The 25,254-nt window shown below is 38.3% G+C and overlaps 3 protein-coding genes across 5 annotated transcripts in view; 2 read left to right on the top strand and 1 right to left on the bottom strand.

Moving 5' to 3' along the window:
* The window catches only part of si:dkey-237h12.3 (teneurin-3), a 173,976-nt gene extending 169,475 nt beyond the window's left edge, over positions 1–4,501 (top strand). The window contains 3 exon segments of the mRNA XM_018679395.1: positions 2–1,190; positions 1,747–1,877; positions 2,482–4,501. Of these exon segments, the coding sequence (XP_018534911.1) occupies positions 2–1,190; positions 1,747–1,877; positions 2,482–3,234 (2,073 nt within the window). The 3' untranslated portion in view covers positions 3,235–4,501.
* A 4,836-nt stretch (positions 4,502–9,337) lies between these two features.
* On the top strand, positions 9,338–15,946 carry tdo2a (tryptophan 2,3-dioxygenase a). 3 transcript variants are annotated; one of them, XM_051072525.1, is made up of 13 exons: positions 9,338–9,411; positions 10,022–10,120; positions 10,438–10,543; positions 10,667–10,757; positions 11,182–11,252; positions 11,828–11,955; positions 12,068–12,254; positions 12,432–12,539; positions 12,664–12,775; positions 12,916–12,973; positions 13,533–13,612; positions 13,978–14,068; positions 14,409–15,946. In XM_051072525.1, exons 1-13 carry the CDS (start codon positions 9,344–9,346, stop codon positions 14,560–14,562), a joined length of 1,353 nt encoding a protein of 450 aa, XP_050928482.1. In that variant the 5' UTR covers positions 9,338–9,343; the 3' UTR covers positions 14,563–15,946. The 3 variants fall into 3 exon arrangements, with proteins under 3 accessions (XP_050928482.1, XP_050928483.1, XP_018534909.1); XM_051072526.1 differs by lacking the exon at positions 9,338–9,411 and adding an exon at positions 9,431–9,574; XM_018679393.2 differs by lacking the exons at positions 9,338–9,411; positions 10,022–10,120 and adding an exon at positions 10,121–10,253.
* ctso (cathepsin O) lies at positions 15,866–23,508 on the bottom strand. Its single transcript, XM_018679394.2, has 8 exons — positions 23,199–23,508; positions 22,063–22,168; positions 21,641–21,765; positions 19,352–19,519; positions 18,883–19,004; positions 17,440–17,603; positions 16,231–16,323; positions 15,866–16,104 (listed from the first exon to the last, which is right to left on the bottom strand). Exons 1-8 carry the CDS (start codon positions 23,403–23,405, stop codon positions 16,070–16,072), a joined length of 1,020 nt encoding a protein of 339 aa, XP_018534910.1. The 5' UTR covers positions 23,406–23,508; the 3' UTR covers positions 15,866–16,069.
* Positions 23,509–25,254: the final 1,746 nt, after the last annotated feature.

Raw genomic sequence — 25,254 nt, 5'->3', positions numbered from 1 at the left:
TGAGGACGGCATGGTCAATGCACGCTTTGATTACACCTACGACAGCAGTCTGCGTGTCACCAGCGTGCAAGGTGTCATCAATGAAACACCGCTACCCATCGATCTATACCAGTTTGATGACATCTCAGGAAAGGTTGAGCAGTTTGGAAAGTTTGGGGTGATCTACTATGATATAAATCAGATAATCTCCACTGCTGTCATGACCTACACCAAGCACTTTGATGCACACGGACGCATCAAAGAGATCCAGTATGAGATCTTTCGTTCACTCATGTACTGGATCACTTTCCAATATGATGATGTGGGCCGAGTCACTAAGCGAGAGATCAAGATTGGTCCCTTTGCCAACACCACCAAGTACAGCTATGAGTATGATGTGGATGGCCAACTCCAGACTGTATACTTGAACGACAAAGTGATGTGGCGCTATACATACGACCTTAATGGGAATCTGCACCTGCTAAACGCAGGAAACAGTGCCAGACTTCTCCCTCTGCGCTATGACTTGAGAGACCGCATCACCCGCCTTGGAGATATCCAATACAGGATGGATGAGGATGGTTTCCTCCGTCAGAGGGGAGCAGAAATCTTTGAGTACAACTCTAAAGGACTTTTGGTGCGAGTCTACAGCAAGAGCAGCGGCTGGACGATTCAGTATCGCTATGACGGACTGGGCCGCAGAGTATCCACCAAGACCAGCTTGGGACAACACCTGCAGTACTTCTACGCAGACCTGAGCTACCCAGCCAGGATTACGCATGTATACAACCACTCCAGTTCAGAGATTACCTCGCTCTACTATGACCTCCAAGGCCACCTGTTTGCCATGGAGATCAGCAGTGGGGAGGAGTTCTACATCGCCTGCGATAACACTGGCACACCCCTGGCTGTCTTCACCAGCAACGGACTCCTGGTCAAACAGCTGCAGTACACAGCATACGGTGAGGTCTACTTCGACTCTAACCCAGACTTCCAGCTGGTGCTCGGGTTTCATGGAGGACTGTATGACCCCCTGACCAAGCTGCTGCACTTTGGGGAGCAGGATTATGATATAATGTCTGGAAGGTGGACTGTTCCAGATGTCTCCACCTGGAAAAAAGTTGGCAAAGAGCCTGCTCCTTTTAATTTATACATGTTCAGAAATAACAACCCTATCAGCAAAGTCCACGAAGTGAGAGAATACGTTGCAGGTAAGAGATATTACAGTTGAACCTACTGGAAATATTGATAATTGATTTTTCTGCTGATGAATTGCTCCTTGAATTGTTTTATCTTTTAAACTGTCAGAACATAGTGAGAAATGCCCCTTTATAATTTGCAAAATCAATCCTTGTTTTATCTGACCATCAATCCAGACATTCAGTTACATATATGGCAATGAAAAGCAGCAGATCCACACAATGCTGGAAAAGTGCTAAACCAGTTATCAAAATAGTTTCCATTTAATTTTGTGACAATCAGCTATTCATTAAACCGACTAATTGTTTCAGCTAAATTGATTATTATTGATCTTATCAAATTTAGAGATATTTGTATCTGTACTCAGTAACTGTGCTTTAAAAAGTTAACTTCTATATGTACTGAATTTTGTTATTTTTCTGCAACATTTCTGGCTCAATATACAGCATAAACATTTTATCAAAATTCTCAAAAAATGGTTTTGCTAATGACAGTTTAAGGTAAGGTACAAAAGTTTCAATGTTGTAACTTGGAACTCTCTACCTGTAATTTCTCTTTCCTGCACAGATGTGAACAGCTGGCTCGTAACCTTTGGCTTTCATCTTCACAACACCATCCCTGGGTTTCCGGTCCCAAAGTTTGATTTAAGTATGCCATCCTATGAACTGAGGAAGAGTCAACTCTGGGATGATCTGCCGGTGGGAAAAATTAATATCTCTTATGCATGTTAAACACAAACAGAATAGCAAAAAGAGAAACAACTATTATACACCTCTAGCCAATATAAAATAGACCTTTGATTGTGTTGGGAGGTTCAGACAGACAACAAAAAAACTAAAAAAAAAAAAATCTTTTATGTCAGTATTTGACGCTGCCATCTCTTAATTGGATTGCTATGTATTTCATAGAAAATCTGTTTTAATTGGGCCATATTTGCATAACAATATGCATAATAAGCACTGTGTACTTTCCTCTGTCTTGTTGTTTTACTTGCCAGCCGAACACACTTTAGCACTGTCTAACTTTATATGTAATATTTTGGTGTTGCTACTGTTAAGACAATCTTTTGAAGCTATTTATGCTAGGCTTCTTTGGTCTAATGCTTTAACACAAAAAGTGTTGCTGTAAAATTGTCATGGGGGATTTATCTACTTTTGGCTTGAGAACACAGCTTGAAAACACCATTATCTTAGAAGGGGATGAAAAACTCTCTGAAGCAGAGCAGTAGCTGGTTCTAAATGGCCTGGAGAGTCAGGTTCTGCCATGTTCAGGCGTTAACGTTTCACTGCACTTTTCCTACAGTCTATCTCTGGGGTCCAGCAGGAAGTAACCAGACAAGCGCACTCTCTCTTGTCATTCGAGCGACTGCCAGAGGTCCATCTCAGTCGAGGTCGCAGAGGTGAAAAGTCTTGGCTGTGGTTCTCAGCGGCACCGTCTCCCATCGGAAGAGCAGTTATGTTTGCCATCTACAAAGGCAGCATTCACACTCACACACTCAATGTGGCCAGTGAGGACTGTATCAAGGTTGCAACAATTCTCAACAACGCGTTCTATCTGGAAGACCTCCACTTCACTATAGAAGGACGGGACACACATTACTTTGTCAAGCCAGGCCTCCCAGACGCTGACCTTGCTGCATTGCACCTCACCAGCGGACACAAGACTCTGGAGAACGGCGTCAATGTGACTGTTTCCCAGTCCACCACAGTCATGGATAGCCGGACTCGCCGTTTTGCAGACGTGGAGATTCGTGCTGGTGCACTAGCTCTTCACATCCGCTACGGATCCACAGTAGATGAGGAGAAAGCACGGGTTGTTGAGCTCGCTCGTCAACGCGCCCTTGCAGGTGCATGGGCAAGAGAACAGCAGCGAGTGCGTGATGGCGAGGAGGGGGTCCGGCCCTGGACAGAGGGGGAGAAGAGGCAGCTTCTGAGTAGTGGAAAAGTTTTGGGGTATGATGGGTACTATGTGCTCTCTATTGAGCAGTACCCAGAGTTAGCAGACAGCGCCAATAACATCCACTTTCTTCGGCAAAGTGAAATTGGGAAAAGGTAACAATACGAGGTGCATTTTCTGCCAAAGAGACTCAGTTTTAGGTGGAGACATACTGGTGAACAAAATGAAAAGCAACTGTAATCAAAGGTTGCTGATATGTACCCTGAGTGTCCATGTGTTTTTATAATTAAAAAAAAAAAAAGGAAAAAATACAAGCTGTCAAAAGCAATGCTGTGCATTGTGACCTAGGGACTACAGAGTCAATGTATAACTACACCAAGCCTTAACATGGCAATTACAGGTAAGTTCCTCTGTAGCACAAGCTTTTTGGACTATGGACTCTCATGCAGAGGAATAGTGGTGTCTGTGGAGACAACAGTGAGCTAGTTTAGGTGTTTTATGTTTGTTTTCGTTTTTATCAAGAAAAGTCTGGCTCAACAGAAAGTGTTCTAAGAGCAAAGGAAATGTTTACATTATGCATATCTGCACTTCTCTTGAAGTACGGGGCTCGTGAGTTCACACGCCTAGAGCAAGCAGTGTCCTTGAGCTAATGTTTGTTTTTTAAATCAGAGACTTCTGACAGTAGAGATATCCTCACCAAACAGCCACTATGTATACCAGATTTAGCACTGTAAACATCGAAATGTCTTATTCTCTTTCAGATGCTTTTAAACAGAAAAAAAGAAACTGTTTCCATGTTTAAATACCCAATATTCATTGTGGAAAAAAAGGGACAGTAAAGGTATGAAGAACTGTCGGGGTGAGAAAAAGACACCGCTGTGTCTTGGATAGCACAGGGACACCATGTTTTGTAAATTATGCAAGAGTTTTATGGTGTTTTTTTTAAAGAAACTGAATAAATGTCTGTACTAGTCATATTAACAGTAATTTATGTTGTGTTTATACATAAATAAAGTCCAGCGGATTTTGATTTTTTTTTTTTTTTTCATTTCATTTGCTTTTTCAGACATGCATTACTTCTTTATAAGTTACGTTTCTCCTAATATGGCTAATGTGGGGCTTCTTCACAATGCTCTGTTTAACAGAAACCTGTGCATGTAGTGACAAGTATTTACAAGTGGTGATGTATCTATAACATGCAGTCAACTATTATTTCCACTAAATTTAATGTTTATTGGGCATAATGCCTTTTGACCTGGCTTCCTGTCCAATGAATATTTCATCAACACAAATATTTCATGAACCCATCTCACATAAACAAGGTTGCAGTGGATCCAAATATAGATCACACATCCATGTTCTCGGTAGGTATAATTTTTTTGAATGTTAACTGCACTCATGGATTAAAATGATATTGGGGTTCTTTTCGGTGTGTTGTTTTTTTAAGAAATGGACGGCGTCTTCGTTTTTTTTGTTTTTGTTTTAATTGTTTTCATCTCACAAATCTGCTGCTCTGTTTTGAAATTAACATAAGAAGGTGAAAAAATGATGTTACTTAGGTGGCAGGTTACTCAGACACTAATTTGGATATAATGGAGGCTTAAGAAAATCTTGCCAAGTATTAATGCATGAATGTCCTCAATATTCCAAAAAATATCAAAAACACAAATTACATTAGTGATTAAAAATACATTTTGCGAGCTACAAAGCCAAAGAAGACAAATGGAGCACTACTTTGAAGTCAGCTGCTTGAAGCTGTTCTGAACAGAAAAGTATAAATTGTAGCTGAAGACATTTTTTAGTGTAACTAACCTGAAATGTAGAATGTTGCCAAAAAGCATTATCTACACAGTCAGCATCACAATCATAGGGGATGTTAGGTATAAGCTTATGTGTGAACATTTGATAGCTCAATTTTAAAAAATATATATTTTAGGGTTGTGATCAGCTTTCCCACACTCACGCTAAGTGTTACTCATCAAAGCACAGACAGGTTCTGATGATGGAATGCATAATTCTGAAAACAGCCCCTCCATATGAAAGTGATTTCTTTTTCATGGTAAACTTCAAACAGCATTTCAAACCAAATGGGAGCAGAATATTCTTTGCTCAAAGGTTGTTTTATGCTGTTGTTTTTTGACCTCGTCTCTGCTGCTCCCGCATCCCACAGATTCTTTATATTGTATCTGAAATTTAAAAGATGTTCTGTGACATATAGAGCTCAACAAAAGACACATCTCTTTGAATGTTGCTCAGCTCAAAATCTGAAATACATGCCTTCAAAGTTCTAACCAGACTCCCTTAGGGTATACCACCCCATTTCACCACCAACCTATAATGAAATGTCTTATTAAAGTTCCCCTGTGAGCCATTGTCTATTGTTCCCCCACACCAAAATTACAGTGAACATATACGAACCATCCCATTTGTTTTGATATATACATACAAAGACTTTCAAACCCTACCAAACCCCAGCTGAAAAATCTTCAAATACAAACTCAGCTCTGCCAAATATGAAGCATTCAAATCTTTCATTCCCTTAAAAGTCCTCTGATGCTCCCTAGTGGTACAAAGTGCATAGTTCAGAAAGTCATACAGCTGACTGTTTATCTACATATCATATAGCAGTGCACTTGCTATATAGCGGCCATCACTGTACTTTCAAAGAGGTCAGAAAACTATTGTTGCTTTGAGCTCCAACTTCAAATAATTTGCTCAAATTCTAGTGATTAGCAAGCCAGATGTTCAGAGAAGAAAAAAGACAAAAAAAAAAAAATCACTTTTGGATACTCCAGGTTAATTTAAAGAGACATCAAATGGAATAGATAAACCTGTAATGTGAAAATGATCTGCAGTACTGCTGCAGTATCACACTGTGACCACAGTAGGCACTGCCAAAATAATAAGTGCAGCCTATCACTACGCAGTGCAACGAGACCTACTTCAAAGGCTTATATAAAAGAGATGGCACGACTTTGCAAGAACATCAAAGACCTAAAAGCATCATGCAATAACCACATCAGAGCAATGGGAAAAAAATGAAGCATGTTTCATAATTCAGTCAAGCCTCAATCTATGGACGTGACACAGAGGTAACCATATGGAATCACACTAACAAACATGAGACAATATTGAAATCTTTGTGTCCCATCTTGGAAGCTCAATCAAACATTACATCACTGACGGGCAAGTTATACATCATACATGATGCTGGAGGATTTTTTTACATCACACAGCTTGGGATTTATTTTGGTGGCGGTTTCTGTGCACACAAAGTGGCCTCATGTCAAAGCAGTTGTTACTGAAGTGAATCAACATCTATAAGTATAAATTTTGCAGGTTGAAATCTGGTGGATGTAGGGATTTAGGGAAACAAGCTCAGACTTCACTTTTGAATTTTTTAAAAGCTCCTCACTCAAAATCAATTAGAATCATATGACGTAAAGCTGAGAGTAAGGAAATCTGCAGGAATTTAAAGTGAAGTTGAATTTATAGTAGTAATACAGAAATTATTAATGTCATATTAGAAATGCATGATCGAGTGCATCAACCAGGCAGATTAGATCATTATGAACACATAAAATAGTCGACAGATTGGGCTCTCTAATGAGCTTCTAGTAAATAAAATAACAGCATGTAGCTGATTGCTTCTCCAAGGGCATCACGGATTTCAAATCCTAAATTTACACTTCCTTTCTCTGATGGTATACGTTTCAACAAATGTGCTGTATGTTATTTGGTAACACACATCTCTTTCTTGGTGTCCCTCCATGACTTTTACCAGACCTACTTTTCTCTGCCGCCCAGTGTTATTACATTTTCACAAGCACACAAGGTGATGGTGTTCATTATTGCTTTTTCTCACCTTTCACTGACAACCTGTGGACTCCCTTTTCACAGAAACCAACAGGACCTGTAGATAAATAAAATTAAATATGAGGAATATAACAGAAAGGAAAAAAAAGAACATCAGCTCAGGTTTTCTTGAAAGATTGTCAAAACATATGCAGTATGATTTAATTAAGGGAGAGTTTAGCTTTAGCTTTTATCAGTGGATAACACATTTACACATTTCAAACTGTAGCAGAGAGTAAAAGATGAAATGTATTTTAAAGTCCCAACAATGCATACAATTTCCAAAACCACAAAGGAGGCTGCTCTTTATTTATTTATATGTTTCTAAATTGAATGGGACTGCATTTAATGAATAAACAGAAAAGTAACAATGGAAAGACCAGGTTTCATTGCACTACAAAGAATCAAGCAGCTGCACACATGATCTAATTATATTATAAAATTCTGCCTTCTTTACAATACCTAATTATTGTAGATTTACTGCAAAAGAAAAAAAAGAACACATTTTATTCTGCAGATGTTGTATACACAGGTGACAAAAATGAGAGACTGCTGAAATTTTCTCTTAAGACTGTGTGAACTGCAGGATTTTTTTCCTCTGATCACAGAATAATAATTTTATCTCAGTATGAAATACTTATTTTCTGAGCTTTGATACAACCTGTGGTTTCTTACCTAAACAAACTAACAATCTTGTGATCTGGTCTTAGCCTAAACTGTCATTAGATGATCATACAGGAATTACTTTAAGTAGCAGACATACAGCTATTTCTATCACTTACACAGTCAGTTTCTCTACAATGTTTATATAATACTCCCACTATATAGATTAATGGTTAACCTGCAATGTACTGACTAGATTAAATATTCTTTAAAAATCTGTCTTATTGTTTGTTTGTATTCAACTTTATAATCATTATACTTTTGTACAAGAAAACACTGTCATTCCAAGACAGTGAAGTGGACTAAAAATAATAAGTACAAACAGTAATAACTGTAGAAAAAATATATGCAAACATCAAGATAATTTGTATACACTGTAAATGTATTTGTAAATGTCTGTTTTTTTTTTTTTTTTTTATTGATTGAGTATATCTGATTATTACATCAGATTAAAAAAAATTACCTTAACATTTACTGATTTAATTTAGATTAGGCTTATATCATTATTATATCAAGATCAAAATTATCATTCTAAACTGTGAATTATCACAGTATATAATAATTTCCTTTACAATTTTTATTTCTAATAGACTAGCTGGAACACAGGTAGATTGATTTTTTCTGTCCTTTTTTGACATGAGACTAGCAAATACATTGATTTTAGGAGTCAGTTATTGTTGAGGCTTTCACAATCGTCACAAAGAGTCTAAAATTATGACTGAGGTAGCAGAGCAGAGCTGACACTTGACAAATACACCTACATCTGGAAACTATAACTCTATAACTGACTCAAGGTCAGGGAGCTTAGGGCTGACAATAACGGTTTAGTTGAAGGGTTTTACATGGCAGTAAGACAAAAACAGGCCACATCCCTGCTTTCTTTTAATGAGTGTTTCACTAAGACCTTGGAGATGTTGCGTAATGCCACGTGTGTCTTATCAGTGGTGATGGACAGGGTCTGTTAAAGTTTTGAAGATTTACGCGGACAGTCTCATCTCTTCCCCAGCATCTCATCCAGTCTACCCCTACTCTCTTTTTTCCACTAGAATCCCATTCATCCTGGCTAAATGGGAACAAGAACAAAGCATTTTTAGGGTGGTTCTTGTTCAGTCTGCTGCTTTATATTGCTAGGCTTGTACCATGTCCCAATTCAGAAATAGCTGCTTGTTATCATCCCTCTGATCTTCTGAGGACAGTTGCACAGGCTGCTGGGACTCTACTTGAGAAGTCTATAAAGAGTGTGGGTGAAAAACAAGGGAGCTAATGATCTTGGTGAGATTTAGAGAGAGGGGATTGTGGATTCTGAGTCTTACACTGATGAAAGTGGGTTAACAGTTGTTCTAAAAGAATGTGCTTGTTGTGACTGAGAGCGTGTTGTGGTGTGGATCGGGCAGTAGGGAGGGACAAGCCTATCATTAGTTTCAACAGATCTGGTTGACTGTGAAAGAAAACAAACAAATATTTCCCATGAACTGTGTACAACAGCCGGTAATACAGGCCTAACAAGAATGACATTTTCAACTTCTGACGAACTTTGGATGGTCACATTCTCCAACACAAGCACTGTGTACATCTCATTTGTCCAAGTCACAGAGCAAATGAGACACAAGGTAAACATGGGCATAGTGTACTTTCCTTAAGAACAGATTACATGCAGTCCATGCACTCACACAATAACCTTGGATCCACACATATCCGTTAATGTTCACTGAGGTAAATAAAATATTAACTAAATTGCAAATATTTACAGATGAGTCCAATGACCTACAGAGTGGCATCAAAGATTCCCAGAGAGCACTGTGATGCAGTTTGGAAGAGGTTAATACAGACTTTAACTTATATTTATGACATTGTGTTAATGCGTTAGCAGTGGGTAGGGATTGTCAAAATCAGAGTTCTTGGTTAAAAATAACTACTTTATAGTACAATTACCAGGTGTGTTTTTAGTGCCAACCAAACAGATATCAATCCTCTTACTCTGGTAAGTTTGAAGTTAAAAAGAAGTATTTTTCTTTTTCCTTAGCAAAACAAGTTTTCTCATAATTTTACATCTATTTAAAATTAAGTTTAATTGTTTAGAAGCTTTAATGGCAAATACAAGAGATAAAACATCAGGTTGGCCTGCCAGAGGTCAATTCTGTGATGCCTGTATATATGTCTGTGTCTATGTATATGCCTTAGTATCTTCAGAGTAAACAGTAAAGATGCCCTGTGACCAAAACAGCAATGTCCACAGAGTTTTCTGAATACACTATTTGCTCTTTTAGTATAAAAGGTCTTGAGTAATAATTGCACATTTAACATCTTGCGCTGAATTTGTTTGATTTTCCTGCTCATTTGAATATTTGAGGAAAAGTAATATGTGTTTGGGATTTGTTGTTTTGTATCTGGTTATTTGAGAAGGGTCTTGTGACTGTTCTTTTAACAGGTCAGACAAAGTCCAGAAGGTGTTCCTGGTTCAAGGTAAACATGGGGCAAATAGAGGCGGGCCGGATGGTGACTACATCCTCATGAGCGATTGGATGAGGTGAGACTTTAAAAATCTGGATTGTGTTGAAGACAATTTTAGTAAATATTAGTAGAGGAAGAAGAACACATCTTTGCTGCAGCCGATCTGGACAAGTCATGAGTGCATGTCCATTCTTTGAGAAGAGGCATTTGTACGTTCAGTTTGTTACTGCACCTTAAACAGGGCTCTCAAGGAACCTAGCTGCTTTATTTTCCATGTTTATTTCATCTTTCTAATTCCTCTAATTCCACTGGCTGCAACACTCTAACACCTTGTACTACTTAAATCCAGGGAAAACACCAAGTAACAAACGGCCTTCTCTCCTCACACTGCAGGTTATTCAAAAACAAGCCTCCAAATAGAGAGGAAGATGAGGACGCCTCTCAGGCAGGAGTTAACAAGGCCAGTAAAGGAGGAATCATCTATGGAGACTACCTGCAGGTAGAAAACACGACCTGTCGTGCTCATCATGGCTTTTTAAATGAAAGGCAAGTGCAGGAATTTGCATTTGTTTTTAAATTTTAGGTTTTTAAGTCAAATGGCTTCTTTCTCTCCAACCCTCAGCTCGACAAAATAGTGTCAGCCCAGGTGCTGCAGAGTGAACTAAAGGGTAATAAGATCCATGATGAGCACCTCTTCATCGTCACCCATCAAGGTAAAACTAGCTCTAATGAGGAGTTTTGTTTTTTTTTCTTCTGGTTTCACAGAAATAAATTGTTGTTCTAATCTTGTATTTAGTCTTTACTTTTTATGTCGTGGGTAATTTAACATGTTTATGATACAATTTCACTTGCATAAAAAATGTTGAAATCTTTGAATGTTTAATATTTAGTAAAGTACTTGAAAAATAAAAATTGCTCTTCTGGAATGAACAGAATCATTAGGTAAAGTGATAGCAACCAAGGAGCAGATTTATCATTTGTTTAAAAACTACAAGGCTGAGAACAGGACAATATCTTGTTAAAATTTACATTTTTGCAGTGCAGTGCAACACGGCCCTGACTGTTTACTGACTTATTTATCCTGTTATATTACACTGAAATGTTTATGACACACACATTTTTTGTGTTTTATTCCAGCCTATGAGCTGTGGTTCAAACAGATTTTGTTTGAACTTGATTCAGTGCGAGAGATCTTCATCAGTGGACATGTGAGTTCATGTCATATCATTGTGTTGTTTTTTTTTGTTTTTTTTGTTTTTTTTTTTATTATTATTCACAAAAATTAAATGAATTAGCATGTATGAAATACAGACCAATATATTTCCTAGTTTTTAAGTACCCTCTCTTAGATATGATTCTGGAGCAGAGAAGAACATTTTGTTCCACTGTATTCAAATTTTAAATGTGAACTATCAGTGTTGAATACTGAACGCTGCTCAGAATAAGAAATCATGAAGGAGAATAACTTAAATAAATTGAAGAGTACTTAATCATCAGAGAGAAGAACACTATGATAGTCACGACTCTCCGTACCTCCGTAGAAGAGGAAGCTATATTCAGTAGGAATTATTCAGTCATTCTGGCTTTAGGGTTCAGTTCAGGGAAAAATAAGAAATTTTGTGCATCACCCAGACTGATGTTCTAAAATTGAAATTAGAGCAACGCCAAAAGTCAGAAACTCTAATTATTTCAGTAATTAGATTTTTTTCCCTGTGTCAGGATATCCACTTACAAGCTTTACTATGATTAGCAATTATTTCCCCACGTTTCACTTTTCCTCCAGGTCCGAGATGAACGCAATATGCTCAAAGTCAACACTCGCATCCACAGGATTGTAATGATATTCAGACTGTTGGTCGACCAGTTTGCGGTTTTGGAAACAATGACAGCCTTGGACTTTTTTGACTTTAGGTGAGCTTATAAATAACTTCTAGGCATCTCTGCTTCAGCTCTAAAAAATTTATGAGATGCACTCTGTCTATGCTGTGTGTATGTACGCTTACTTCTGTGTGTTTGTGTGTAGGGAATACCTGTCTCCAGCCTCAGGCTTCCAGAGCCTCCAGTTTCGACTGCTGGAGAACAAAATCGGGGTCCCGGACAACCTGAGGGTTCCATACAACAGACGTCATTACAGGGACAATTTCAAGGGTCATGACAGTGAGCTGCTGCTTTCAACTGAACAGGAGCCCACACTCTTAAAGCTAGTCGAGGTACGTCTTACAACCACCTGCATATGGTCATCAGTTTTTAAAGTAGGGATTGGTTTATTGTTCTTTACTATCTGTGCTTTTTCAACATTCTCTTTGCTGTATCTTGCTCTGGGTAAACTCATCGGCTACTGAACAGGGTAGAAATGTGATAAAAAAAACTTAGGTTGTTCTTCTTAGGAGTGGCTGGAGAGAACTCCTGGCTTGGAGGTGGATGGATTCAATTTCTGGGAAAGGCTGGAAATCAATATATTTGATGGGCTGAATCAAGAGAAGGAGAAAATTGAGGTAAGAGATGACTCCAGGTTTCAGAAAAAGAAAAAAAAATCTTTGCTTTCCCTGCAGTGCACAGATGATTGACAAGAGACTGTATTTTTATTTACGGATTGTTGTTTTTTTTTTCTTGGAAAAGAAAATGCCAGATTCTGAGGAGAAGGAGGAACTGATGGCTGAGCTGGTCAAACAGAAAGAGCTCTTCACCTCTCTGTTTGATGAAAAGCGTCATGACCATCTCCTTAGCAAAGGTCAGGGCTCTCTATAAATTGAAAAAATTACTTTGTGATAGTGAAGTAATGTATTACTCTGTGAACTTTGCTAATTAGGTTCTAGCTCACAAGATGACATCAATAAAGCCAATTAAATTTGACTTCATTTTTCTTACAAGGTGAGAGGCGGCTCTCCTACAAGGCTCTACAAGGTGCCCTGATGATCTACTTCTACAGGTATGTGTTTTTTTACAGTGTTTCTTCTCCTTTGTCTTGTGAAACTCTGCTGACACAGTGTCTCTGTGTTATGCTTGCTTCAGATTCATAAAGTTACTAGCCCCTATTGCTGACCACAGTGTCACAGGGACAGTTGGGAGTTTCAACATCTTGCTTAAGAGCACCTCAGTGCTAGCTCTCAAGGCAGGGGTAGTTATTTGTACTCCCACCTGAAATTTTCATGCCACATCCCTTTTTTTGGACACACCGTGCTTCATTATCATTTACCAGAGGGTGTTTTGTCAGTTTTACCAAAAGGTGTGGTAACCTGCCTTTTAAAACCTGTGTGGTGAGGGAGTTGCACTCATTAAGGCTTCATGAGAGTAAACACAGTCATGTAACAGTTACTGAAAGGTGATCATTAATGTGAAACACCTACATCCAACATGTTAGTGGCATTGTGGGTACTGAGGTGATAGCCACTCTCCTTTTACAGCTGCTATCAACACCATCCAGAAACACTTTCATGAATCACTATCACTGTAAAATGTATCCTTAATTCCTAAAAATACATTTTTAGGGAGGAGCCAAGGTTCCAGGTTCCTTTCCAGCTGCTCACCTCCCTCATGGACATTGACACTCTCATGACAAAATGGAGATGTAAGTACTGTAACAACTCTGCCAGTTCCTGCATATACTCACCAGTCAACCAGAACAGAAAACTGGGGGGGAGTGGGGGTATAAAAGCAAATTTCTACAAGAAACCAGTGTTTTAATATTTCGCCCAAGGGCAGAGCTGAATAACGGGGGAGTTTACGGAACTAAAGTTAGTTCATGACCTCGGAGGCAGACGAATCTTAGAACATCCTTCATGCCTGCTGATCAATCCAGCAACCTATTCCCATGAAATGAATTTTTCAGTTATCTATGTCTCGCTGATGTCCAAACAATTTCTGGCTCAAATGAAACATGCAGAGCCAAAACATCGCTCCTGTCACAACAGATATTTTTCTCTTTTGTTCTAGACAATCATGTATGCATGGTGCATCGTATGATTGGCAGCAAGGCTGGAACAGGGGGCTCATCTGGCTACCACTACCTGAGATCCACTGTCAGGTACTGTGTGCTGTAAACTTTAACCCACCGATTAAACACTTTTTACTAGAAGTATCTTGAACACTTCAGAGTTAATTTAGATAAGGACAGCATACTGGTCCACTGTGCTTATCTAAATTACCTGTCATATGGTCACTTCAACCAGACATACACAAACTGTATTTAAAGTTCATTTCCAAGGAGCTTTGACACAAGTTCTTTATTCAGTATTCATTAAATTAAATAGCTGCAGCTAAGGTTAGCTTTTGCCCTTCAGAAAGTACAATCTGCGACAGATGCTCAATTATATTGCAAGAGTACATGAGTTAAATATTTAATAAACGATTTTCTTTTCCTTCAGTGACCGCTACAAAGTGTTTGTGGATCTGTTCAACCTGGCAACATTCCTGGTGCCTCGCCACTGGGTACCCAAGCTGAATCCCAATGTTCATACCTTCCTCTACATGGCTGAGTGTTGTGACAGCTCCTACTGCAGCAGTGAGGACTCAGACTAAGGGGGCATCTCACTCGTTTGTCCTTGGCATCCTTTCGTTCATCATGGCAGTCCTCACCTCACAATGGTGGATCATTCGCACAGCTGAATGGATTTAGTGGCAGGTGTGTGGGTGAATAGGCAGCCATCAATACATGCAGAGAAATACATATTTTGTTTAGAGGCTACATAATGTTTTAGTCTAGTGAGCCGAGGAGATATCCAGTTGGACTACCTGACCTATATATTGATTTGTTTTTCTCAAGAAATTAACGAGGGCAGTCTTAAATACATACATACTACAGAGGATTATGAAGAACACTTACAAATCAGAGAATCTTCAATCTTAATTTGATGGAGGGTTTTTTTCCAGTTGACACAGGATGTTGGATAAGATAGAAAGTAACTATTTAAAGTAGCTGTAAACCATTAAAATATCCATTAGGGAGAGCCATTTTATATTTTTATCCCTGCTGGTTTTCTAGGAAGTATGTATTCTGACATGTAAATACAGAAAAATAACAAATGTACAAAATTACAAAATATTTAGCAAGCAAGGTAAAACTCTTGCTTTTCATTGTGACACTAATAGCATACCAGGTATCCTCAAATTATGTTCGAAACAAGAGCAAAAACACAAATTACTAGTTCAACAGTTACATCAAGCTACAGAACCTGCAACACAGCATCTGACCCTGAATAAATCAAATGGCCATAATAGACTATTTTGCTCTAATCTCTAATCCCGACTGGACACAAAGTACAGCAGATGGCTCCTTGATAAGGTTTGCTTAGATGTTTTCTCAATAAAATTATGCAAATTCACTGTGACTGACCTGAAAGCAAATGGATCGGTGAGAGCAGTGATCAAACTGGTGGCGGTGAATAGTATTTTAGAAACGCACCGTCTTTCATGCCAGAACGGGAAAGGTGTCAGGGAGGGAGCTATTTCAGACTACTGAGATGCAGCTCAGGTGCAAACCTCTGTATAAACAATCAACATCAACATCTAAAATAAAACAATTTGCATAAATGTAACATAACATAAATGTAAAACTCTAAAATATTAACCAAAAAAATTGTACATAATGTTAATAATGTAGTTGCTGTAGATGTGTTTTGTATAGTATTCTATATGGTATGTTTTGTTATGTATTTATGCAGTGATTAATGTGATCTCTGTATAGATACATTTGAGTTGTATTACCCATGACATGTATCTACCTTATGTATTTTATAAGATACATATTTTGTACAGTGCATCTATTCTTATTATCAGTTTTACAGTGGTGAATGTGTATTAATCGCTCAGTTATGATCCAACATTTAACAACATATGAAGTGATTTATTTTGTTTTGGTGATGCAAGATGGTGACATTTCAATAAAAAACATTATTTAAAGTGACATTTGTAGGCAAACAGATGACTAATTTCAATTCTGGCACCAGTGAACAAACACACACAAACACACACACAGTTGCTCTCCCAAACACATACAATGACACAGAAAAAAATGTACACGATGCTTTTAAAGAAAAACTGCTGCCACAGAATCTGCAATACCTGGGAAGAAGATAAAAAAAGAAAGATGTATTAATCCCTGAGGGGATGGTGGGCACAACAAAGTACAGACTCCAAACTAAAAGTAGATATAAACAGAAACTGAAAAGAGGCAAAGATCATACTTACCACAAAGGTTGCCACCAATTTTTATATAAACATAACCCTCATTCCCCCATGTGGTTCCCCAGGAGTTCTGCACAATCCAGTATGGAATATCCCCTAAGACAGACAACATGCATTTCAAGATTGAATTATTTACAGGATAAAGGAGAACTAGGTGTGTGTATGTCTGTGAGAGTGTGTGTATGTGTGTGAGAGTGTGTGTGTGTGTGTGTGTACTGCAGCTGCAACCACTTTAAACCCTTACATAATCACTCACATCCTTGTGTAATACCCAGAAAACACAAGTGTGTGTGAAATAATTAATGATTAAAAATATGAAATATTGCTGTGTCAACCATGTCAAAAAATAAACAGTGAGGCACAAAGTGATGTTACAACTACTGTTTTAGCTTGTATCTTCAAAACCTTTCAACCTTTCACACTGATTTTGTGTTTTAAACCTAGAACACAAAGCTTTAAGAGGTAACTGTCTAAATAATCAGAACGTCTATACTTAGAAATGTTCTAACATGACGTCAAGAAGTAGACATGCAAGTCTCATGTTTACCGACCCAGCTACTCTCTGATCATTGTGTACCAAAGAGAGGCAAAGGAAGCAAAAGGTGGAATACTAAAATGCAAATGTTAAATCTACACACTGTAAATCCTGCAAAAATTGTTTCCATAATAAGAGATTCATACTATTATTTTTCTTAAAACTACACAAATACACATCATCATCAGTGGGGTGAAACTTCTGGGTCTCTCAACAATTTTCTAGAAATGAGGGCTGATATCTTCTAACACAACTGAATAAGGCACATGCTACAATATTAAGTAAATACTAAATGAAGCCACGTTCATTTTCACTGGAACACCCTGCTAGCAGACCGCTCATTTGCTCTGAGAAAGTTATAATTTTAAGACTCAATCATAAGCTAAATGCCTTGTTAAAATGTTTTGTTCTCTCCATCTCCTTTTGTTTTAGCACTTAATTAGGGGGAATGAGACACTGCTCTGTTGTTCTCTGCAGCAGCAATCTGATTAAGACTGCTGTATTTTTTACCTAAAAATCTCGCCTAGTGCATTTGCTTTAAATTACTTTCATGGGCTCTGGGGGTGGCAGAACTTTCTTGACCTAAAAAAGGTAAGTATTAGCTCAAGTAAAATATTAAATCCCTTTTTTTCTTGAACCACAATTCCTTCTCATGTCAGTGTGGTTGCAGTGTGTACCAGTAGTGTCGTATCCAACAATTAGAACGGCATGGTTAGACCGTTGGCTGGAACAGTGGTGTTGGATGATGCCTCCCAGGTAATCCTGCCAGCTGACAGCGTCCACAACAGCAGCCAAAGGACCACGCTCCACCAGCTGACCCATCATTGCCTCCTCTTGACCACTGAATAACAGATTAACAGAACTGTACTCCTGGGGTAGTATGTCTGGCCTTGTGATCATACAGCTTTTGGAGGCATTATCATGCTAACTATACTGTTAAGTCAGGGGATTGGGGAAGGTATTAGGATACACTCTTTAAGCAAGATATGGAGGTTATTACTTAAGTTCAGCATTTCACAGGGCTGAACCATTTCACCATCTCTTGTCCTTTCTCCTGTTCTTCTCATCAATCCGCTCAGTGCATACATTTCTGAACAACTACTGCACATTTTCTCATTCAATAAAATTGCCTTTTTCCTCATTCTCTCTACTGCACATATGCAGGCATCCTGTGCCACTCCATCTTGTCCTTCCACCAGATGACGGTTCCCTCTGGGGATAGCTGGGATGCCCTCCTCTGCCAGGCTCATGACATATGGGCCATGGAGGGGTCATGGAGTAAAAGTTGGTGCCATGACTAATACTGAATCAAGCCATTCAGCATCCCATTCTCCTTGAGGTAGGGTCTTGTCTTGTTGAAACTTTATGATCATGTTTTTCTTTTGCTATGCAGCAGTAAAATCTGTCTTATGAGCCCTTTTATCAGAGGGCTCAGACTTCACCATGACCCCTGAGCTTCCATCATGTGTTAAGTGTTCAAATCCAGCAGTCTGACCTTTCTGAAGACAGGGGCAGGTCAAAGGTTTAATTTTTCATATTGGTCCAGTATATTAATAATTGCTGCATGTTTACTTTGTTTTGCTATTAATTTCAGTTTAAAAATCATTTCAAAATATGATTATATTTACAAATTTTATAAATTCAGAGAAACAAGTAAATTGTATATTAGGCTGGCAAATGTTAGCTCTGTTAACCGTACTCTAGCTAAATCAAACTTCATCACTCTAACAGAGAGCCCTGGTATGAGTTATGATAGCAAAACATGAATACTGTGCTGCTAATTAAAAAAAAACGGCCATTACATATGCATGATTATGAGTCACACTCCTATTTAATATTAAATAAAAAGGATCTGAATTCACTTTAACTCAAGTAACCTTTTGGCCAAAATGACTGGCCCTGAGTCAAGAACCTCTGCGCTACTGAGCAATCCATGTCTGTGTTGACACAGTAAACACTGTGGTCTGTCATTGCGTGTGACTAATTCCCTTCCCCTCTCCTCTGTCCTTGGTACTTTATGAAAACCATATTAAGATTACGGGTGATTTGACCCAAACATAGTGTTGTTAATTTTTAACTTTTACTGGCTTAAAGACAACTCACAAAAACATATCTTTTACCCAAAGTTATGAGCAGTAAAGTTCTTCACAGCAACGCCGTCATGTGACTGGGAGAAAAAATGGCAGATTCCTGTCGTGGCCTTGTAGGGATAGTCGGACTGAGGCACCAGTTTCACTCTGGTCTAGAGAGAAAATAGTTCATCTCAGTGTGTGTGTTATCTGAATATAAAAATATCCATTCATTTTGTTTATGAAAGATCCTGGCACAGGCACTTCCTTAATTTATGTTTGACTGCAGAGAACTCCAATCTTATTTTGCCTACTGCCACTACATGTCTCTTTAATTAAAATGCATTACCTTATTTTTAAAAATACAAAATTCAAAACAGCCCCAGTGAATCTTCAACACTCCTCCTTCAACAGTCAAGTAAAGGATGAAAATATTCATTACATCTCTTGTGCATGTGAAGTACAGGAAGTTAAAGTTTATTCAGCCTTTGTATTGCATTTGTTAAAATTATCATTATACCTGCTTTAACCAGTTCAGAGCCCAGAGTGGTGAGCCTCCATTGCAGCCTTCATTTTTAAAGGAGCAGTCCACAACCTGCTGCACGCTGAGCTGCTCCAGCTGCGAGCCTGATATAGCATGGACGGACTGCATGGCACCAACCACACTAAATGCCCAGCAGCTCCCACACTGCAAAGGTAAGATTATAGTATTGAGAAAAACAAAACAACAAAGAAAGGTTGAAAAATTCTTTAGGTCTGGATCCAAACAGAAAACAGCACCACATCTTACAGTCCCCAGAAGGGAAAATAGTTGTTTTGCTTATCCCCCATCTACAGAGAATTGAATGTTTTGCTCAAGGAAACTTCAGCAAGGTAAACACTTATTTTCCACTGAACGCTGGTTTCTGTTCCCCTGCAACCCTGCTGGCCAAATCATTCCTGTGATACATATTTAAACATCTCTTTACCAGTAAACTAGACACAAAATTTAGATAAAGATTGAAATGGGCTTTGAAATGGAGAATGAAGTGGGTAAAGCAGTAGCTAAACCTGAGAAATTTGTTGCAAATCACCAAAGGTTTGGACCTTTGCATTTTAAAGACCATTCGATGAGGAATCGCCAGTGAGCGTGGATGTTGTGCATGGTGGTGAGGTGAGGTGATCTGGCCAGTCTGGGTGAACTGTGACTAATTGTTTTCTGCTGCCATCTACTGACAGAAACACCTCAGGTAAACTGTGTCTGAAGGAAAATCTTCACTGGTGCTTCAGTTAAAGTACTTTTTTTTCTCTATTTTGATAGCATGAGTTGGTCTTATACTTCATATCCAATAAAGATTATATTGCTTTTCTGAAACCAGTCTTTTTTTGAGATAAAACATACAGAGGTTTTTTTTCTCTGTAACATTTACACAGGCAATCTCATTCCCCAAACAGCATCAGACTATGTTCAGTTCACTTGCTCATGGTATAAATTCCCATAAATGTGATGAAAACCTGAGCTCTCCATGTAAAAATCCAATATTTTGTTGCGCAATACAGCTTCATGGCTTAAAATCAATACTGAAACCAAAAATCAGTCATTATTGCTTGTACTGGAGATAAGTATGTGCTGAGTATACAAAATATAAGGACCATCTGCTGTCTCCTTGAAAGTGCTGAAATGCACTGGAGTCATAAAAGTGGAATCAAAGAGAAGGGAAAACTGGATCAAGAAGAATTTGATGTGAGTAGTTTGATATTTTGTGTCTTTGTGCATGGAAGTGCATTTTACTTTCTGTCTATTCGTATCTCTGTCTGTTGTGGAAACTTAGCACAGGCAGGTTCACAGATGGAGTCAGAGAGAAAGGGCAAATCTGGGAAAGCAAAACTACAGGTGGAGTGGTAGATGAGTGTGGTCATGTACACAATCTCCCTGGAGTGATAAGCCTTACCTGAATTTAGGGGAGTAAAATATATGTTATCATCTTTGCTTTTTCCGGTATGGGCTATGTCTCTCCCTTAGGACGTCAGTTTTACAGTGAAAATATCATCCCCTACGGCAAATTAAATGACTGAGGAGATAAAGGACAAAAAGAGCAGGAAGTGAACCTTGAGCGAGGACAAGCAACAGCTCTATCTCACTAACACTCTCCCTGTTTGTGTCCCCAGGTCCACTCTGCTCTCTGAGCAAAACTCACACTTAATGACTTTCTTTGTCATTTTCACCTGCTTTTCCTTTACTGTTACTGAAGTTCTTCCTCACTAAATGTGCCTTGCTCTCTCCTGCCTCTCTGAACAGAGGCAGGAGGGAGAACGTTTCTTTGTGATAACCCTAAATCTGTTTGAGACTCACACAACCAATCATGATTTTGTGATATCAGAACTGGTCTGGAAGCCAAGCACACTGTGAGATGTGAAAGCTTGAAGCCTCCAATGAACCTGGATGTCATGTGTCCACTAGTGAAATTTTTGAAATGAAAAATTCTTAGATGGACAGATGTGATTTTAACTTGGAAAACCATATCAGGGACATCATGGACATCATGGACATCATGAATCTAGTAGGAACTGGAAAGTGAGGAACTGTCAAGATCATCATTTTGGCCTTATAGTTTTTGAGGACTTGTTCCTATTATGGGTGCCTTTATGCATATTTTCATTGCCTAATGTCTACCTGTTTGTTCTGACATTATCTAACTGCTTTATTTGTCAATGATAAAATGCTCCAATAAAAAAAACTGAGAATTTGTTCGAACATGACCCAACTTTGTCTCTGTACCTACAATGCATTCCTGCCTATATATCTATCATCTCTCTGTGTAAACCTTACCGCTTGTTGGTTCTGGACTGGAGCCACCACCGCTTTGTCCCGCCAGTCAAATTTGGCTGGGAGCCCCTCTGTCTTCAGTCCAGAGAAGGGGGGAGCTCTGTCAGCACTTGCTTGCAGGTACAGATCTGTGGATAATAGACATAGTTAAAAGTGGATACGATGTAAACAATGACTGTGCAGATTCAGCACAGGAGGTAGGATGCTCAGTTACATTTAAAACAATGCACTGGACAGATTTAAGTGAGTGAATCTGCTTCACCTGATGGGAGTACATTCAGGTGTGAAGAAGTTATTTGGATACACAGTGAAGCATTTTCAGCAACTATTTTATATCTGTCCAGGAGATTCAATAAACAAAGATAAAGCACATGCACCTAATGCAATCCTGCAAACTTGAACTATGTGGGAAAACTTCAGTCTACCTCTGAATTCCTTCTGTGAGAGGTCAGAGAACTGGTTGATGCCATACTTGGCAGACTGTGGTGCTGTGGAAAATGAGTTCAGGTGTGCATGTCGCTTTGTAGCATCCTGCAATAAAACAAATAGCATGTTAGATATGGTAAAGTTAGCTTGTGGAGCAGCAAAATGAAAGCAGCTCTGGTCATCAAAATTAGTTGTATAAAGTCTTGCATAAAATAATATTAATGACAGGACAATGGCAAAAAAAAAAAAAAAACTAGGGGCGAAATCTGTACTGTATTTCATTTTATACCTAATTAATACTTTTACTCAATGACATTTCAGAAGGAAATATTGTACATTTTAAAACATCACAATAATCTGACGTTTAAAGTCACTTTGCAGATTCAAAAACTACAAAATGAGCTCCACTTCAACCATGCTGTTTATTTCTTAACACTTAAATAATACTAATAATCAAGTAATATATTGCATACACTCAGTTGCCAGTTTATTAGGTACAGCTAGCTAAAATTACTACAGTCTAATGCCTACTATAAATCTTACCCTCAGGAAATTTTCAAGTTTCTATTTGGATCCATTTTAAGTAATATTATATCCAAACCATTAACATCTATGAGGGTAAAGTAAAAAATAGAAACACCTCTCAGTATAGCACAGTATAATTAAACAACACTACAGACAAACAGCCACCAAAATGACCTTAAAGTTTAATCGATATTAGCCTGAAACAATATCAACAAAACTGAATATTATAATATATATATTATTTCATGGCTGTTTCATTAGGTTGTTCTAAATTTACCGACCTGTATCTAATAAACTGACAACTGTACTTACCTTACTTCCCACAATTGAGGATTTTAACTTGTAATGTTGTTGTTATATTACTTTATAAAATTAACGTAGTATCAGGACGTTTTCTACCGCCACTTGCTGATATGAATTCCATACTGACATACAATTAATGTAAAATGTATAAACATTTCTCTTTTTCTACCTGATGTTTTGTTTCCTCCATGTACACAAGTGGGCGTGGTCTGTGGTGGCGTTTATTTTTAGTGTGTTGAAGACTATAGAGACTTGTTCTCCACGTATCTCTTTATTATGTCTCCCTCTCTCTTACTGGATCTCTTACCTGAAAATAGAGGTGACGAAGGTTGAATTCCTCGCTGTTAACTTCATACTCGCGATGAAACTGCTCTCTGAACGAGTCGAAGTCAAATGCAGAGCTGTTCAACTTATTCCCAGTCTCATCCGAGCTGACAGCATTTTGACAACGCACAGGAGGGACGAGTGTACAAACAGTGACTGTAACAGCTACAAACACCCGGGAACCCCTCATTTGACGGAGAAAGGTCGGTTAGAAACATGCACGGATTAAAACCGGGAAGTACAGATCTTTAGATGTTCGCGGAAAAGGTGCGGAGATAATGTTAGACGCATGCGCACTGCTCACAAGGAAGGCACTTAAAAAGACCTCTAAAGTTAAATACCTTTAAATATCGATGTATGGCACATTTTTTCCTAATTGTTGTCAAATAGGAGCTCACTGCATAACAGTACTGCAACTAATCAGTAACAGTTTCATTTCAAACCATGTCTATTTTTATTTAGCTTACAATACAAATAAAAAGACAGAGAAAATGATGGAGTGAATGCCAGATTTAGACTTGACTTAAAGTGTGGCACTAAGACACTAACAGAAAGTGGGACCACAGACTGTAAGTGCGGGACAGCAAAAAAAATATTTACTACATCACAACATTTTCCAAAATATTACAACATTTAAGATGACGGAAAGGGTGGAATAACACTTCTTGTTTGTGATTGGACAGCACCCACATCAATAGTTTGTTTGTGTCTCTACCAAGGGGCCTCCAAATTGTCCATTGTTTGTGTTGTTTACGGTTGTTCAAAATCGATCAAACCCAGAAACCATGGGAAGCTTTTATCAAGTCCTACCAAAAGTTGTTTACTGGGGGTAAATCTAAGAAATAGACCAAAAAACATCACCAAACATGACTTGCTAGCCCTCACCTGCGGACCACCTTGTTCAAGGTAATGTAATTTATGTGGCTAGTTTATGTCGCTAACTGTTTCCTTAGAATACTTTGATGTTTAAATTATTGTTTTTTCTTTGCTGTGTTGGAGTTCATACCCCTGTCACTAAACGACAGAAAATATAAACTATAACTAACTCTGGCTAATGACAAAGGGTTTTGCAGAGTCCAACTGTTGCTAAAGTCCTGATCTGCAGCAGCTTTGACTTGGTGATGTTTGTTCCAGATTTTAAACTGTCAAACTGCAGCTGAGATAATGACTGAGGCAGACTGAAAAGAAATAAACTAACACTGACCTTCTGTCAATCTTTATGTCTGTCTCTTCTCTGTGATTTGCTGGTTGACATTTGAGTCCTGTGGAGAAAATCAAAAACAACACCTTGAGCTCTGGGAAATTACAACAGTCTATGGACATGATTAATCACTTATCATATTCAGTACTAAATCCACTGAATACCAATTTTGACCTGGATTTAAACAGTAACACTGAGCGCAGTTGCTGACATTAATAATTCAGCTAATCAACACATTTTTTTTTTCTCTAATCTCTTTAGATTAGGTAAATCTTTAGGACAAATCGCTCTTTGGAATTTCCATGCAGGCTTTGATAGCTGAACAAGAAGAAAACTCAAGTACCACACTTGAAAAACAAATTAACTAACAAATGAAAACAGTAATACAAACTTTTCACCACCAAAACTTGAAAAATGTAGGAGAGCATAACGCTGAAAACTAAATACTAAAACCTTGACAATCACACTGAATGTCTTTTACAATAATCTCACCTCATGCATTGTGGAAGGGCACAGAGTTAAAATCTAGTATTCAAGTCATTTTAAGACAAAACCGTGCTCAATCAAATGTCACCAATGTCATCATGTCACCAAAGTCAGGCGTAAATGGTTTTCACCTGCAATATATCCACAGCAAACAGTGATTGGTCGGCTGATTCTATTCCACCTATCTTTTTACCACAGTTGGTGATGTAATTACTGAAGCAGAAACACTCACATTCTTAACTTTCACCACTTTATAGTGGGGATTTAACGCTGAGTTTGAATAAGAAGATGTTATACAGAGACAAAGTGACAGAATTTGTGCAAACTTGACATATTTTGACTGTATTTTTAG

This window comes from Lates calcarifer, linkage group LG8 (assembly GCF_001640805.2).
Source record: "Lates calcarifer isolate ASB-BC8 linkage group LG8, TLL_Latcal_v3, whole genome shotgun sequence".
Lineage (NCBI taxonomy): Eukaryota > Metazoa > Chordata > Actinopteri > Centropomidae > Lates > Lates calcarifer.
This window is presented reverse-complemented; position numbering and strand designations above follow the sequence as displayed.

Excerpts from the sequence above, each read along its gene's own strand:
- tdo2a (XM_051072525.1), top strand. The coding sequence starts at position 9,344 with ATGAGTCCAATGACCTACAGAGTGGCATCAAAGATTCCCAGAGAGCAC. Across the intron at positions 9,412-10,021 it reads TGTGATGCAGTTTGGAAGAG|GTCAGACAAAGTCCAGAAGG; the intron begins GTTAATACAGAC and ends TTCTTTTAACAG. Across the intron at positions 12,255-12,431 it reads CACTCTTAAAGCTAGTCGAG|GAGTGGCTGGAGAGAACTCC; the intron begins GTACGTCTTACA and ends TGTTCTTCTTAG.
- ctso (XM_018679394.2), bottom strand. The coding sequence starts at position 23,405 with ATGAGGGGTTCCCGGGTGTTTGTAGCTGTTACAGTCACTGTTTGTACA. Across the intron at positions 19,520-21,640 it reads CAGTCCAGAACCAACAAGCG|TGTGGGAGCTGCTGGGCATT; the intron begins GTAAGGTTTACA and ends TTACCTTTGCAG. Across the intron at positions 16,105-16,230 it reads AATTGGTGGCAACCTTTGTG|GTATTGCAGATTCTGTGGCA; the intron begins GTAAGTATGATC and ends TCTTCTTCCCAG.